The sequence below is a fragment of the Salmo salar genome, chromosome 14 (genome assembly GCF_965601325.2).
Source record: "Salmo salar chromosome 14, fSalSal1, whole genome shotgun sequence".
NCBI lineage: Eukaryota > Metazoa > Chordata > Actinopteri > Salmoniformes > Salmonidae > Salmo > Salmo salar.
Genome location: NC_138304.1, coordinates 88,292,501 through 88,310,713, shown reverse-complemented (window position 1 = coordinate 88,310,713; position 18,213 = coordinate 88,292,501). Strand labels below are relative to the sequence as shown.

At 42.8% G+C, this 18,213-nt stretch overlaps 1 protein-coding gene across 1 annotated transcript in view; it reads right to left on the bottom strand.

The window, feature by feature from the left end:
• Positions 1 to 2,655: 2,655 nt before the first annotated feature.
• The window catches only part of LOC106570400 (CUB and sushi domain-containing protein 3), a 738,870-nt gene continuing 723,312 nt past the window's right edge, over positions 2,656 to 18,213 (bottom strand). Inside the window, exons 65-71 of the mRNA XM_082961236.1 lie at positions 15,471 to 15,650; positions 14,333 to 14,398; positions 12,886 to 13,044; positions 7,992 to 8,104; positions 6,067 to 6,154; positions 5,767 to 5,902; positions 2,656 to 5,071 (exon numbers count right to left, since the gene is read on the bottom strand). Of these exons, the coding sequence (XP_082817362.1) occupies positions 4,912 to 5,071; positions 5,767 to 5,902; positions 6,067 to 6,154; positions 7,992 to 8,104; positions 12,886 to 13,044; positions 14,333 to 14,398; positions 15,471 to 15,650 (902 nt within the window). The 3' untranslated portion in view covers positions 2,656 to 4,911. The remainder of the gene's footprint in view (positions 5,072 to 5,766; positions 5,903 to 6,066; positions 6,155 to 7,991; positions 8,105 to 12,885; positions 13,045 to 14,332; positions 14,399 to 15,470; positions 15,651 to 18,213) is intronic.

Sequence of the window (18,213 nt, the reverse complement as noted above, 5' to 3'; positions counted from 1 at the left end):
ACTTGAAAGCTATACCTCCGTTCTGACTGTAGTGCTGTTGAAAAGGTTGCTTACGTGATCAGCATACCGTCCACTATAATGATCCTGTTCTGAGGAAGGAGCATCAGTACAAAGAGGGTACTAATGGTGATCACTGTGCTTTCTACTGGAGTAAAATGACAGACTAATTAGGCACAACAAATCTCTTAATGTATCCTAAGTGTTGTCTCTAAATGAGAACAGTTCATTGAACATCTCAGAGGTGATCTACTGCTGTATGGCTCAAAGCACTGTAGTCATGCCATAGCTTTAGCCAGTGTTTCCCATCTCCGGTCCTTGAGTACTTCTACTTCTAACACATTTTTGTTGTAGCTCTCGACAAAAACACCTGATTCAACTTGTCAAGGGCCTGATGATTAGTTGACAAATAAAATCAGGTGTGCTCATCCGCGGTCACAACAAAAATATGTACCGTTGGAGGTACTGGAGGACCGGATTTGGGAAACACTGCCCTTAACTACAACACTGCCTGCCTACTGGTCATTTCATGTTCGGCTCGCAGTAACAGGTGCTATTTAGACAGATCAAGGTTGCCAACACAGATCTGAATGTGACTCCTTTCATTGTTTTACTTTCATTTGCCTGTCAGTGTGTTTATTTCTGTGTTTCAGACCATGTACAACCGACCACATCAATACCACTGTTAGTTGGTCATACATTTCCTCAGTTCACAAGCTGTCTGACAGCCACCTAGCTCCCCTCTTCTCTTTCTCAGTTCTCAAGATGTCTGACAGCCACCTAGCTCCCCTCTTCTCTTTCTCAGTTCACAAGATGTCTGACTGCCACCTAGCTTCCCTCTTCTCTTTCTCAGTTCTCAAGCTGTCTGACAGCCACCTAGCTTCCCTCTTCTCTTTCTCAGCTCTCAAGATGTCTGACAGCCACCTAGCTTCCCTCTTCTCTTTCTCAGTTCTCAAGATGTCTGACAGCCACCTAGCTTCCCTCTTCTCTTTCTCAGTTCTCAAGATGTCTGACAGCCACCTAGCTCCCCTCTTCTCTTTCTCAGTTCTCAAGCTGTCTGACAGCCACCTAGCTTCCCTCTTCTCTTTCTCAGTTCTCAAGCTGTTTGACAGCCACCTAGCTTCCCTCTTCTCTTTCTCAGTTCTCAAGATGTCTGACAGCCACCTAGCTTCCCTCTTCTCTTTCTCAAGCTCTCTATGTGTGTGTGTGATCACACCCGTGTGTGTGTTTATGATCACTCCATTCTGCTAGTGTGTCACTTCCTGTCCTCAGAACCCACCAGAGGGCTGTCTTCCCCCCTTCTCTCCATCTCTCTCTCACCCCTCCCCCCCTTTCTCTGCAAACACTCATCCACCTCCTCTCTTGTTCCCCAAAACCGTGGTTTATTTTGTTTCAGCACTACAGTCTGATGTTTGTTCTCAACCTCTCAGCACTCACAGAGCACCTTGTGGTTTGTTTCATCTCCTCTCCCCCTCTCCTTTCATCTCTCTGCCCAAGCCGTGATGGAGCGTTGATATTTCCACAACTTCTCTAGCTTCAAATGTATTCTTGAAGTTCTATGTTCCAGTGCTATGTCCCAGTGCTATGTTCCAGTTATATGTTCCAGTTTTATGTATTGTGCTGCTTTCATGTTTATTATCAATACAAGCTTCAGCGTCAGAATATCAGGTGACTGACTACACGGATCAAGCCGGATATTATATGCTTGCTTTGCTGCTTGACATAAACACTGTATATTTTAGTGTTATTTTTGGGGTTAAACATCATGACATATCCCACCAAGATATCCCACCTTAACTCTCCTATTTCTCTATATGGGATCAGAGAATAGCAAAATAAAATTCAAGGTTCAGTATCTTGACATGGAATTGCCATAGTAAACCATAATAATGACATGATTAACTGAAAGGAATATCCACTTGAAAAGTCTTGAGAGTAAATAGATGAAGTCAATAAGGAGTGGATTGATCTATTGACTAGCTTCTCCACACCTGATTTACTTAATGTACACAGCCACAGTAACACTAGAACGCTTTACACGGATAGATACAAGCCCTTCATTCCACTGTCATTGGGTTCGACATGCCAATTCACCCTGTCTGTATACAGACCATCAACCCGCCCAGCTGTCTAGTATTGGCTCACAAATATGATTAAGAGCGAGCGAGAGACAGAGACAGAGAAAGAAAGGTGAGAGAGAAACTTTGTCAAATGAATGATGGATCAATTCCAGTTGTCATGGGCAGAGCCCACTGCTACACTGTATTACTGACGGTAAAACTATGCAACCCAGCAGGGATTCCTGGGGCTTTTCATTCAGCCTCCTATGAATCAAACTATGACAGGGCTGTCACTCAAACAAGGTTATAATGACTCGATTGGAAGGGGAATTAGTGCAACAGTTGTGATATCTGTTCAGTGGTTTAAGGCTATTTCTGGGTCTCAGTCTGTGTTGAGGGCTTGTATGATTCATTGTTTGGATCGGGCTGTATTCGTCATGGGAGCCAATCCATGCAAAGACTACTGTAACCAGAGGGAAATGCTAGATAGTGTGTACAGGCGTATACAGTAGAGAATATCATATACATCTAACACATCTTAACAAAGTGAATATGGAATGAAGAAAATGGCGACACTTTACAAAAGCAATTAGCCTTTTTTAATCTTACATTGCATTGGAAATGTACATAATAGATTCATACATGTTACAAATAATTTGTTCATAAAAATATATTTCTTTAAAAAAAAACTTTTTTTTAAATCACATTTTTTCTTATTTTTTACATTTTTTATATATTTTCAATGCATTTAACATAGGAGTACCCAGCTGCACTGTACTGCAAATCATATTTCGGCTTCCTAGAATTGTATGGGTTCTTTATTGCAGTCATTTTTATAGGAAAAGCTAAATGGCAAAATAGATTGAAAGGTTAAAAAAACATGGCACCTGATGAGTGGAAAGGAGCTGCGCTGGGTCACAAGACTGTGTCAGTGTTTAGTGTTTGTTCAGCAACACATGGAGCCCTGTGAGGTGAAGGAGAGGGGGAATGAGACCATAACATTATAAAGAGAAAGACAGGAACAGGGGGATTAGGAGAAGAGGAAGGAGCAGCAGAGCTGGTTCACATGGTTTTTGGTAGGCACTGTAAAAACCACCCACTAGGATACATAGAGTAATACAATAACAACAACAATTCAAAACAAAACCGTAACAAAAAAGTGCAATATAATGAAAAGTCACAATGAAAATGTTGTGCGGACGAGTAAAAATGCCAAATAATATCAAAAGAAACACAAATTCTGGAAAGATCGATCTCATTGGTTTGCGGTTGGCATGGCGATTGATGTCACTGTCAGTATAGAGTATCATCAAGTCTGCAGATAGACTGATCTGGTCTGTCATTGGTGATAATGATGCCAGAGGATTCACTGGTGGAGCCCATTGATCCCTTTCCGTATTAATGTGTGATGAGGTCGTGGTACTACTTTATTATAGGGGTACTGCTTTATCATAAAGGCACTGTAATGAATCACAGCTTGGAGACCTGGGGGACTGCAGTCACGGACACCAATTAGGACTGACTCAGGTCCAATGGGTGGCACTGGGCATTGATACGATACAGGACGCAATTCATCTCATCTAGTGTTGAAAAATGCATCTGTTCTGCAAATTACATCATCAGACATTTTTTATCAGAAAAAAAATACAAATAAAGATGGGTCCATTGCACATTATTTCAACAAAGTTCTTTCGCTCTGTCGCTACAGACAGATGAAGGGATGAATACAGTATGAAATATGATTGTTAAACCTACTGGGATGATGTTTGATTCTGCTCTGCTCTTCTGTCGATGTTGGATGGATTTTGTTCCATGATGTTGTCCCACAGAACTTTCAAATGGCCACAAGCAGTACCGATATTGTCTTTATATAAAGTGTAACAATTCCACATTTAGTACAAATTAAATGACACTCATTTAAAATAAGTTTTAATTTGCAGACTTTAAGATCTCAATACTGACATTCCTTATTTAGGTCAGAATGTAGATGACTGTAAAGGCTAATAACGTTACCAAAGTATGATCCAAAATGGCAAATAAGAGTTAAATATTCCAGAAAACCTTTCTATTCACATCACACAGTTAACATCAATACTTCAAACACTTCTGATTGCCACAGTGGGAAAAAAACACAGAATATGGGACTGAAGCTAAAGGAGAGGGAGTCACGGGCAAAACCGTTGTTTTAAAAAACGATTTAACCTTTAAAAAATTAACCAAAAAATACCTTTGTGTGTTTGACGATGTGAACAGCATATTCTGAAATATTTTTTTTTCTTCTTTTTTCTATAAACTCTTCATATAATCTCTCTCCCTTTGGCCCCTCCCACGTGGTAATATATAATACAAAAATATAGGTGGTGAATGCTCCTCCTATATATGCAAGAAGAAGATTTACAGATCCTTTTCACTTTATATAAAAGACCCAATCGACTGTGAAGAAGCACTCGCAGAGTGCAATATAATAAGGTAGCGTAAGAACTCTCCAGGCCACTCGCCGACCACCGTGAAGATTTGGGTTTTTATGTTTCTCAGTTCTCAGTTCAGTCTTCTAAAACATGATGTTGGTCTGGTCTCGCAGTGAGTGTCCTTCTCGACACACATGACCCAGTCAAGGTTCCTGAAGAGTGTGCTTTATGTACCAGAGGATCGGTTCCTTGTTCCTCTGTTCGTCTCCCCAAAAATGTCTGACACGCCTCTATTGGAGTGTCTCCATCGCTATCTCCAGTCTCGATCTAAACAAAATCGTCTTGTTTCGCAAAAGCATTTTTCTTGTTCTTTTTTTTTTTACCTTGATATAAAATAAGAAAAACACGATGCAGTTTTTGCGGTAGCGGTCGCCAAGCGGACTTCATTATACCATTGTGCAGACTGTGTTCAGGTTGGGGTCAAACCGGACAGCTTTGCCTTCCACTGACTTGGCACTGGTGTTGTACATGGGGTTCTCGAAGGCCGCCTGGCCGTTGTTGTTCTCGTGGACGGAGCAGCCTGTGTACTGGGTTTTAGGAGTAGTCCTAGAGAAGGACAAATACATGGTTCAGACTCAATGTAGAACAAGAGTCAGTATAATTCAACGTGTAGCCTATCTAATATGTACTGGGTTTTAATAGAAGATCTGTGGAGGAACACAGCAATGGTTTAGGGTTTTATATGTGAATAACAGCAACCCGTATGCCAAACAAATCCTATGGATCACATGTCAATCTCATTCCACTGAGGGCCGAGTGTCTGCAGGTTTTCGCTCTTCCCTTGTACTTGATTCATGAAATAAGGTAACTAATTACTAAGGAACTCTCCTCACCTGGTTGTCTAGGTCTTAATTGAAAGGAAAAACCAAAACCCTTCAAACACTAGGTCCTCCATGGAGTTTGACACCTCTGCTATAGATCCTAACACAGTAGCACAGTATAGATGGAGGATCTTAATTTGAGGCAGTTTATTACAGTAGGAAGATAATCCTGCGGCAACAAGAAATGCTAATTATTATGTGGATTATAATTAATGGTCATTTTTGTAGGGGTTGAGACATTTTTCGTAAGGAAAAATCAAGTCAAGTGGAAATTAAAATCTTCAGAAGCCTTTTTAAACCTCAAATACAAAGTTATCCTGCAACAGGGTGATCAACTTCAGATCCTACATCTGTATGTGGCCTTTACTGTGAATTCAGCCCACAGTATAAAAATAGCTGGTGGTGGGTAGGTACACTTACCTCTGTTTGTAAAGATAAAACCCGAAGCCTGCAAATATCAGGGCGAAAAAAGGCACAAGGATTGCTATGGCCACAGAGCTACTGTTTGTACCATGAGGTGGGTTGGATGAGTTATTACTCTCTGACATGTTCAAACCTGTGTGGGAGAGGAGACATAGGAACAACATTAATATTCTCACACTCACCTTTTGGCCTATATCAAATATCCATTAGATACATGTTTCATTTCTATATACTGAAATGCCACAATATTGTTGACATTAACAAAGCTGATATAAAAAACAATGTGATAATGTTTACCTAGCCTCTGAAGTCCAAACTGGCCGTAGTCTCTACCCTGTATGAAGCCTTGAAAGACGTAGGTGGCACCGTCAGGTTCTGCAGACACCTAGGGAGACAGATATGGTCAGTCAGTAAGTTAGTCATTCAGTCAGTGAGTGTGTCGGTCAGTCAGTGATTAACTTATTTCTTTGAATGGCACTTTTCAATATGGGGTTACGTTTGAACTTTTTAAGGTATAGGGGGCAGTATTTTCATTTTCGGATGAAAAGCGTGCCCAGAGTAAACTGCCTAATACTCGGGCCCAGAGTCAAATATTTGCATATTATTAGTAGATTTGGATAGAAAACACTCTGAAGTTTCTAAAACTGTTTGAATGATGTCTGTGAGTATAACAGAACTCATATGGCAGGCAAAAACCTGAGAAAAATCCAACCAGGAAGTGGTAAATCTGAGAATTGTAGTTCTTCTTTTGAATCCCTATCGAAACTACAGTGTCTGTGGGGTCACGTTGCACTTCCTAAGGCTTCCATTGGCTGTCAACAGCCTTTAGAAACGTTTTTCATCCTTCTCCTGTTACTGTGCAGAAAATAGGAGCTCAGTCAATGAGTGGACTGCCTGGCACCAGTGAGTTGTTTACTGCGCAGGCACATTTGGCGCGCCGCTCCTTCTTTTTCCTCTGTATACAATCTTCGGCAAAATCATTCGCAAGGAGATTCCTGCAAAAATATTATTTGAAGATGTCCGGTTGGAATATTGTCCGGTTGGAATATTATCGACGTTTTATGTTAAAAAGACCCTAAGGATTGATTGTAAACAACGTTTGACATGTTTCTACGAACGGTAATGGAACTATTTGACTTTTCGTTTCTGGATTTACGCTTGCGCGTTATGCCTTTGGATAGAGATCTGAACGCACGAACAAAACGAAGGTATTTGGACATAAATATGGAGTATTTCGAACAAAAATAACATTTCTTGTGGAAGTAGGAGTCCTGGGAGTGCATTCTGATGAAGATCAGCAAAGGTAAGAGAATATTTATAATACTAATTCTGAGTTTAGTTGACCCCAGAACTTGGCGGGTATCTGTATAGCTTGCTTTGATGGTTGAGCTATGTACTCAGAATATTGAAAAATGTGCTTTCTCCGTAAAACTATTTTAAAATCTGACCCAACGGTTGCATTAAGGAGAAGTATATCTATAATTCTTTCAATAACTGTTGTAAATTTTATCAACGTTTATGATGAGTATTTTTGTAAATTGATGTGCTCATTCACAGGAAGTTTTGGTGGGAATACATTTTCTGAACATCACACGCCAATGTAAAATGGGGTTTTTGGATATAAATATGAACTTTATCGAGCAAAACATACATGTATTGTGTAACATGAAGTCCTATGAGTGCCATCTGATGAAGATCATCAAAGGTTAGTGAATATTTTAGCTGTATTTTTGGTTTTTGTGATGAATGTCCTTGCTTGGAAAATGGCTGTGTGGTTTTTCTTGTGAAGTTTATGTCCTAACATAATCTAATTTTATGCTTTCGCCATTAAAGCCTTTTTGAAATCGGACAATGTGGTTAGATTAACGAGAAGTTTATCTTTAAAATTATGTAAAATAGTTGATTGTTTGAGAAAATGAAATTATGAGATTTTTGCTGTTTTGTATTTCGCGCCATGCTATTTCACTGGCTGTTGATAGTGTGTACCAAGCCCATAGAAGTTAAAGGAAAAATCTACATTTTCAGGATAGCATTTGAGGCCATTTTGTAATAAACATGAAGTAAAAATGTCCAACAAATGTCCATTGATGTCTAACAAATGTCAATTTCAAAATTTTTACACCACGTCAAATGGTTATTAAGATATGTAAGTCTGCTAAATGACACATGTAAATGTTTCAATTCCACAAATCCTTCCTGTTAGTAAGAAACGGTAAACTTACAAAACCGTCCATGGACCACGTCTCCTCCTTGACCTTGCCCAGCGTGGTGTGAGTGGACGTTTTCACATGGTACATCAGCAGCATCAACCGTGCTTCTTGGCTCTTATAGACACCTGCAGCACAACAGAACACAGGGGGACAAGAGGGTCAATGTGAGGCCAGGGTACAACACTGATATAACTGATGGTACTCAGGGGAGACGATCACAAACAATGACCCCATGATGATGGTCTCCCTCGCTTATCTCACTGTCTGTCTATCTGTCTGTCTGGCTGGAAAATGAAAGCAGGTGATATGAACACTCAGTGAGCCATATTCTTCAACCATGGAGCAATTTCCAGCAGTAGAACACTCATCAACTGTACTTCCTATTTTTAACTGCCTCCTGCAATTGAAGGCAAAGAAAGGGAGCACCATATTAAAGCCTATCAGAGGTCTCGGCCCTTCGCTACCTCTGCAGCTCTGAACTGACTGATGTACACAGTAGTAGTAATAAGACACATTCAATTAACACACCCAAACCATTTCCTGGCCTCTCTAAATGTAAAATAAGCTGTTATTAAAAACACAAAATGGCCTCCTCCATCGCCTCAGTGTTATGATTACATTGTGATCCATATATCTCCCAGACATGGTAATTTCTTCTCAATGAGTATGTGAATGAATAGTTCTTCATTCACCTGTCTAAGTCATAATTGGCGACGGCTGGGCAATTCCCAGTCCAATTTAAATGGAGAAGATTAATTAGATGATGTAAATGACATGTCAGCTGGGGCTAAAGGCATTCGTGGCGAAACGAGGGGGGTAAGAGCGAGATGGAAGGAGCAAGGGGGGAAGGGGAAAAGGGGCCTCGACACTCCGGATAATTATGGTAAATCCGTCAAAGATTTGTCAGATCGGATTAAAATTTCATTTAAGCGAAATGGGGGAGGGGTGGGGGGTAGGTTTTACACGTCTGTTAGGCTATATAAATGAAGTACATTAAGGGACAGAATAATTTGCATTTTAGGGACGTCTATGTGAAAACGAATATATAAAATAAATGAGTCATCGGGATCATCAGCCAGGTTGTTCAAGATTGACATCGAAATTGGAAGTCTATCCATGTCCTGAGAACATTGGGAAATGTCTTCAAAACCAGCCACCCAAGTAGGCTTGGGTTTTGCTAGGGCGTTGTGGACGGGGGTGGTGGATGGGGGTAATCAAATCAAACTTTATTTCTCACACAAGTGTAGACTTTACCGTGAAATGCTTACTTACAAGCCCTTAACCAACAGTGCAGTTCAAGAAGAGTTATGAACATATTTATCAAGTAGACTAAAATAAAAAGTAATAATAAAAAGTAACACAATAAGAATAACGAGGCTATACACAGGGGGCACCGGAACCGGTACAGGTTAGTCGAGGTAATTTGTACACGTATGTGGGGATGATAAACAGTGGGGTGGGGGTCATACACAATGGGCAATTTTATTAAAACAGTCTATAACTTGGGTGACTGAAGTCTCTGACAATTTTATGGGCTTTCCTCTGACACCACCTATTATATAGGTCCTGGATGGCAGGAAGCTTGGCCCCAGTGATGTACTGGGCTGTTCGCACTACCCACTGTAGCGCCTTACAGTCAGATGCCAAGCAGTTGCCATACCAGGCGTTGATGCAACCGGTCAGGATGCTCTCGATGGTGCAGCTGTAGAACCTTTTGAGGATCTGGGGACCCATGCCAAATCTTTTCAGTCTCCTGAGGCGGTAAAGGTGTTGTCGTGCCTTCTTCCCGACTGTCTTGGTATGTTTGGACCATGATAGTTCGTTGGTGAAGTGGACGCCAAGGAACATGAAACTCTCGATCCGCTCCACTACAGCCCCGTCGATGTTAATGGGGGCCTGTTTGGCCCGCCTTTTCGATCAGCTCCTTTGTCTTGCTCACATTGAGGGAGAGGTTGTTGTCCTGGCACCACACTGCTGATGTCCTCCCTATAGGCTGTCTCATCGTTGTCGATGATCAGGCCTACCGCTGTTGTGTCGTCAGAAAACTTAATGATGGTGTTGGAGTCGTGTTTGGCCATGCAGTCGTGGGTGAACAGGGAATACAGGAGGGGACTAAGTACACACCCCTGAGGGGCCCCAGTGTTAAGGATCAGCATGGCAGATGTGTTGTTGCCTATGTTTTACCACCTGGGGGCGGCCTGTCAAGAAGTCCAGGATCCTGTTGGAGAGGGATGTGTTTAGTCCCAGAGTCCTTTGCTCAGTGATGAGCTATGTGGGCACTATGGTTTTGAATGAATGTCAATGAATGTCATTCTCACATAGGTGTTCCTTTTGTCCAGGTGAGAAAGGGCGGTGTGGAGTGCGATTTAGATTGCATCATCTGTGGATCTGTTGGGGCAGTATGCGAATTGGAGTAGGTCTAGGGTGTCCGGGAGGATGCTGTTGATGTGAGCCATGACCAGCCTTTCAAAGCTCTTCATGGTTACCGACGTGAGTGCCACGGGGCGGTAATCATTTAGGCAGGTTACCTTCGCTTCCTTGGGAACAGGGACTATGATAGTCTGCTTGAAACATGTAGGTATTACGGACTCTGTCAGGGAGAGGTTGAAAATGTCAGTGAAGACACTTGACAGTTGGTCCGCGCATGCTTTGAGTACACGTCCTGCTAATCTGTCTGGCCCAGCGACTTTGTGAACGTTGACCTTTTCCAAGGTTTTGTTCACATCTGCTTCCAAGAGCGTTCACACACAGTCATCCAGAACAGTTGGTGCTCTTCATGCCTCAGTGTTCCTTACATCGAAGCGAGCATAAAAGGCATTTAGCTTCTGGTAGGCTCGCGTCACTGGATAGCTCGCGTCTGGGTTTCCCTTTGTAGTCCGTAATAGTTTTCAAGCCCTGCCACATCCGACGAGCGTCAGAGTCGTAGTAGGATTCAATCTTAATCCTGCATTGACGCTTTGCTTGTTTAATGGTTCGTCTGAGGGCATAGCGGGATTTCTTATAAGCGTCTGGATTAGTCTCCTGCTCCTTGAAAGAGGCAGCTCTTCCCTTTAGCTCGATGCAGATGTTGCCTGTAATCCATGGCTTCTGGTTGGAATATGTATGTACAGTCACTGTGGGGACGACGTCGTGGATGCACTTATTAATGAAGCCGATGACTGAGGTGGTGTACTCCTCAATGCCATTGGATGTATCCCAGAACATATTCCAGTCTGTGCTAGCAAAACAGTCCTGTAGTGTAGCATCCGCGTCATCTGACCACCTACCTATTGAGCGAGTCACTGGTACTTCCTGCTTTAGTTTTAGCATGTAAGCAGGAATCAGGAGGATAGAATTATGGTCAGATTTGACAAATGGAGGGCGGGAGAGAGCTTTGTATGCATCTCTGTGTGTGGAGTAAAGGTGGTCTAGGATTTATTTTTCTCTGGTTGCACATGTGACATGCTGGTAAACATTTGGTAAAACTGATTTAAGTTTGCCTGCATTAAAGTCCCCGGCTACTAGGAGTGCCGCTTCTGGGTGAGCATTTTCTTCTTTGCTTATGGCCTTATAGAGTTGGTTGAGAGCAGTCTTAGTGCCAGCTTCATTCTATGGTGGTTAATAGAGGGCTACGAATAATATAGATGAGAACTCTCTTGGTAGATAGTGTGGTCTACAGCTTATCATAAGGTACTCTACCCCAGGCGAGCAATGACTCGAGACTTCTTTAATATTAGACATCGTGCACCAGCTGTTATTGACAAATAGACACACAACCCCACCCCTCGTCTTACCAGAGGTGGTGTCTCTGTTCTGCCGGTGCATGGAAAATCCTTCTAGCTCTACATTGTCCGTATCGTCGTTCAGCCACGTCTCGGTGAAACATAAGATGTTACAGTTTTTGATATCCCGTTGGTAGGATAATCTTAATCGTAGGTCATCAATTTTATTTTCCAATGATTGCACGTTAGCAAGAAGAACGGATGGCAGTGGGAGTTTACTCGCTTGCCTACGGATTCTCAGAAGGCTGCCCGATCTGCGGCCCCTTTTCCTGCGTCTTTTCTTCACGCAAAAGGTGTGGATCTGGGCCTGTTCCAGTGAAAGCAGGATATCCTTCTCGTTGGACTCGTTAAAGGAAAAAGTTTATTCTGGTCTGTGGTGAGTATTCGCTGTTCTGATGTCCAGAAGTTATTTTCGGTCAAAAGAGATGGTAGCAGCAACATTATGTACACAATAAATTAAATTAATCCCATGACTCCGGATGATTGATCCCAGTTGTGGAGACTGGTTTTGCATTTTTTGTTTTAACCCTATCCCAAACCTTAACCCTTACCTTAACCATTTGGAATGACTGCCTAAACTTCATGTTTTAACCTTATCCAAAACCTTAACCCTTAACTTCTAAATTTGACATTTGGATAAATGGAACCATACAGAGCAGCAGGAGCAACAGTAACACTTCAAAATGTGATGTTTGGAGAATGTGAATGAATGTCTAATGTCTAAGTCAAAACGCATCACCTCAAAACATCTTCTCAGATCAGACAGACCATGAATTCCCATTTGAATGTTCACAAATGTCCTTTACACAGGCAAATAAACAACTTAATTGAATTTCCCACTAAGTAGATACAGTCCTAAATGGATACCATCTGACATTAAGGCCATACCACTCAAACGTTGTAAGCTATGTTTAGTAACACTCAAGTCTAGTCATATGCATACTGGGGAAGAGAAACACCGCATCTGAAACACCAGCTCCATTCTACTCCAGTGGTACATGATGACATTTTTTACAACACTCTGATAGGTGTTGCTGGGGTAATACATAACTGTGTGTGTGTGCATGTGTGTTCAAGGAGTGTCTAGAGACCTTCCCTAGCATCAACCTCTCTGTGTGATATGGAGTGAAATGGGGACGGCGTACCTGAAAGCAGCAGTTCCATGTTGCTATTGGTCAAGGTGACGTTAACCCTTCCCGTGGTGGCGTTAAAGCTTGTGATACTCAGAGTCATTGGTTGTTTTCTTCCCTTGTAGTTGTATGAACCCTTCCAGATATAGTTAGGAGCAAAGACGTCATCAGGAACTGAAACAGGGCATAGAAAATATTGATTATAAGAGGACCTTGGTTGTGCCTGAGGTTGGTCGAGCGGTTAAACCCACTGCCCTCTGCACACCCTGCCTGTATGGGATTGAATCCCAGCCCCAACGGTCTTCACACTGTCTTCCCTTTATCAATCTCCCTGTTCATTTGTATCCATCGTTTCAATAAAACTTTTAAAAGTTTGGGGAAAGAGAGAAAAAGAGGACCTTGGTTGAGTAAAAAAAAAATCTTGAAATATACTACGACCTCACATTCCACCAGATAATAAACTACACTTTGGAGGTAAATTCAAATAAGTGAACTATCCCTTTAACTTCATACTGACCAGATATTGAGTGTCTGGCCGAATGGCCGCACCACACATCTCAAACCCCTAAACTAATGCAAAGTTGAGGCCAACACTTATTAATACAGATCGATATACAGTGTGTGTCCTTGCACAGGGGTTGTTAAGTTACTGCTACACATGCATCCTCTGTATAACCTTCTATAAGTCTGTTTGATTTATGGTTGATCAAATAGACAGTACTACTAGTTTTCACAGACACAGGCAGGGCCCGTGAGCTTTCACCCTCAGAGTATATCAAACTTTGTAAATGACCTCCAAGCTTTTCAAAAACGTACTCCCTCTCCAAGTTTATCAATGTTAAACTTGTTATGAAGGCAGTGGAAACTTTGGCATGGTTGAGCTGCTATCTCACGGCATCACGACAGATGACTCCATAGAAGAGAGATAGAGAGAGAGACATAGAGAGAGAGAGAGAGACAGAGAGAGAGAGACTGCCAGGCCGTGCTGCCCGGACATTTTACCGTCAAACTCATCCTCTCCATTCTTCATTAACTTCTCGTCCCTCAAGAGGGGCACTCAAGAATGCATTAAGGATACCAGTCCTTCTGAGGTGCTATTAGCGAAGCCGTCGAGCCAAATTAAGTTGTTCATATTCATTCTGTTGTGATTACGGATCTGACCCGCTGCTAACTGCCGCATGTATACTTTAGACAAGTACAGTCAGAGTAGTCTTTTGTTATGGAATCAGAACACTGCTCTGACGATGCTACTGTAATGGTGTGTGTCTGTGTCTGTGTCTATATATGTGTGTGTGTGTGTGTGTGTGTGTGTGTGTGTGTGTGTGTGTGTGTGTGTGTGTGTGTGTGTGTGTGTGTGTGTGTGTGTGTGTGTGTGTGTGTGTGTGTGTGTGTGTGTGTGTGTGTGGGCTACTGTAATGATGTGCGTGTGTGTGTCGTGATTGCATTTCAGTCAGGCACTCACCACTCAGCTTGGGACTGGGTGTCCCTGCCACTGGCTTGATAGGCTTCTCTGAGAGTTTGGACCCAGCTAAGGTGATGGGAGACAAAAACAGCATTAGTTATATTATTTCACATCAACTTCCCCATGTGGGACTTCTAATCATGTATTAATGTGCTTCAGCACCACACATCAAGAGATAATGCAACTAACTAATTGATGGCGAATCCTCAATTCTATTGCGTGGTAATAGCATAGCCATATAAATGTATGGCTCTGGATAATATTCCTAAATAAAACACATACGGTGTGTTCTGTGGTGTAAAAGTCAAGCATGGAATCTTCTGCTAGTTATAGTAAATCAAATCAAATCATAGTTTATTTGTCATATGCACGTGATACAGCGATGTGCACACAGTACAATGACATGCTTACTTGCAAGCTCTTCTCTTATGACAATTGCTTATAAAAGGTATAGAAAGGTGTACAAAGTAAGAAACACAGAAATAAGCACGCATGTGGTCATGCAGTAGAATGCGTTAAGTGGCAGAGGCCCTCTACAGTTGACAGTGAAGGTAAGTCACAGTGGTGGGGACAGGATTACTGCACAGGGCCAAACGACCAGTCCATCAAGGACAAGAAACAGATCCTGCGTCTCCAATGGCACCCTAGTCCTTACTTAGTGAACTACTTTTGGTCAAATTCAGTGTGCTAGATAGGGACTAGGGTGCTGTTGGAGACGCAGACAGAAGCATGATCCTGTTTGTTCCAGTGGCTTGATAGAAGCCAGAATAACACAAGATGCCGCATGCTGCAGTGGTAGCAGAACAGCCTGGCACAGTGGGAACTTCTCCCACAGCATTCCATGTCTCTCCCATCTGTTTGTGTTTGTAATTACTCTGGGGCCTGAGGTGCACAGCTGCACAACGCAGCAGTGGTGAGGACTCTGTCTGCACGTGTGTGAAGTGTGCTCCGTACTATTGCAGCTGCAGTCATGACCTGCGGCACAAGAGAGCCTCTGTCCCATATCAGCATATGCCATGCTACACACACAAGCACGCAAACAAATGGCTAAGGTTAGCATTGGGAGAAAGTTAGGGGGAACTTCACCCTGGAACCACACAGACACACAAACAAACACACTGGCCATGTCGGCCTGTACCTCGACAAATGGGCATCTTCCCGGTCCAGGTACCGTCGGACTTGCAGATGCGGTGTTCCGAGCCCCCAGACAGGAAGAAGCCGGTCTGGCAGGAGTAGAGGAGGGTGTAGCCAAACCCTGGCAGATCCATCCCCATCACCTCCACATGGGCCGGGCTCTCTGGCTGCTTACACGAGTGGGCTGGGAGGGGGGCAAGACAGGGGGGAGAGAGGGAGAAGGAGAGGGGGGAGAGAAGACAGAGATTGGGAAAGGTGGGAAAAGAGAGCGAGAGAGAGAGAGAGAGAGAGAGGGGGGGGCCGAGAGATGAGAGAGAGAAAAAAGGAGGAACAAAGAGAATGAGAGAGAGGTAGAGAAAAGGCAGAGAGAAAGAGCGAGAGAGACAGAGAGAGAAAGGGCAGATAGAGAGAGAGTGAGAGATGGGGCAGAGAGACAAAGGAGACAGAGAAAGAGAGAAAATGGAGGAACAAGGAGAGAATGAGAGAGAGAGGTAGAGAAAGGGCAGAGAGAGAGAGGGGGGGATGGTTAGAGAGACAAAGGAGACAGAGAAAGAGAAAAAAGGAGGATCAAAGAGAATGAGAGAGAGGTAGAGAAATGGGACAGAGTGAGAGAGCGAGAGAGAGAGGACAGAGAGAGAGGAAGAAAAAATTATAGAGACATACTGCTATGGCTCTTCTCACCATCTGCCCTTTATGGGGTCACCATCAAAGCTCTGTTGAATTCTTTTGTTTCCTTTTATATTGTTTTGTAGAGTCACTGGCTGGTATCTGTCTTTCTTTCATGACTGTACTTTTTGTATGCTGCACCTGCAAGTGACTGGATACACATACACTACTTCTGAACTGATTCACTGGCTTCTTAGAACCCCCCCCCCCCCCCCCCCCCCCAAACACAATGCATTATGCACTATAAAGACATCTGCTATGGCTGCACTGTGTGTGAATACGACTGTTTACTTTCTCAGGGATGGATGGTTGCATTCTACACAGTCTACAGAGATGGTCCGGAGTTGAGTTGAGCAATCCATAGAGGGTGAGACAGACACAGATGTGTTGTGGCAGACTGCACAGGGACAGACAGAAGTGTGTGTATACCTGTCAATGCCCCCCCAACCCATGAAAGATCAAACAGTAGGAGATGCTCAGTCATTCAGATAAGCCTGTGGACCACTATCATCCATCTTTGATCAAAAGGGACTGGGATTAGGGCTGTGGAGGGAGAAATGCTCCAACTAACCCACCAATGCTCTTTTATCTTTGGCTATTTTTTTGTTTGTGTGTGGACGGTTTGTGTGTGTGTGTGTGTGTGTGTGTGGAAGGTGTGTATGTGTGTGTGTGTGTGTGTGTGTGTGTGTGTGTGTGTGTGTGTGTGTGTGTGTGTGTGTGTGTGTGTGTGTGTGATGTCCAACACCGGAGGGGGTGGGGGGGGGGGGGGGGGGGGGAATCTTGTGGCAGATGAAAGATTGATAGAGGTTATGGTGACTTATTTTGGGTTTGTTTTCTGAAATTCCAATATCAAAAAGACTATGAACATTAACTTTATATCACATTACACAGTATGAGTAATACCACAAATAGTGTACTATATCAATGTCATTTGTGTGACACTGGGTGTTGCCATTTCTTCACACATGATATTGAAACAGAAAATCAAACACTTGGCAGAATATAGGCTAATTACAAAAATAGTTAAATGTAGTTATGAGTGGAGATGCTTGGAGTGAATGAACTGCAATCTGTCGGCTTAGATTGGGAGCCATCTGTCAGTGCTCTCTAAGTCAGCCTCGTAATAAACTGGTTTAATGGAGTTCGCTGCAGACGTGCAGTGGAGAGAGAGAGAGAGAGAGAGAGAGAGAGAGAGAGAGAGAGAGAGAGAGAGAGAGAGAGAGAGAGAGAGGAGAGAGAGAGAGAGTGCAGCCACCTCTACCCACACATTTCTTATTACATTTGTCTGGAAATTATAGTCATATTCATAACATTTTCTCATGCTATACATTCATATCTACATTGCAGTAGGCTATACTTCCTTAAAGTATATAAACCATATTTTCACACCATTTCCTCATACTACTACCACTGCTCCTCAGTGCTGTAAATTACTACAACTACTACTACTACAACTGCAACTGATACTACTACAACTGCAACTGCTACAACGACTATTGCCACTGCTACTGCTACTACTACTACAGCCGCTCCTACTACTACTACAGCCGCTGCTACTACTACTACTATAGCGGCTGCTACTACTACTACTACTACTACTACTACTACTACTACTACTACTATTACTACTATTGCTGCTACTACTACTACTACTACTACTACTACTATTGACACTTCTACCCATACTACTCCAACTGCAACATCTACTACTGTAACTGCTACTACTGCTACTACAACTACTACTACTGCTACTACAACTACTACTACTACTGCTACTACAACTACTACTACTACTACTGCCGCTGCTACTACTACTACTATTGACACTTCTACTACTGCTACTACTGCTACTACTACTGCGACTACAACTACTACTACTGCTATTACCACTGCTATTACCACTGCTGCTACTGCTACTTATGCTGCTACTACTACTGCTACTACAACTTCTGCTGCTACTGCATCTACTACTACTACTACTACTGCGACTACAACTACTACTACTGCTATTACCACTGCTATTACCACTGCTGCTACTGCTACTTATGCTGCTACTACTACTGCTACTACAACTTTTGCTG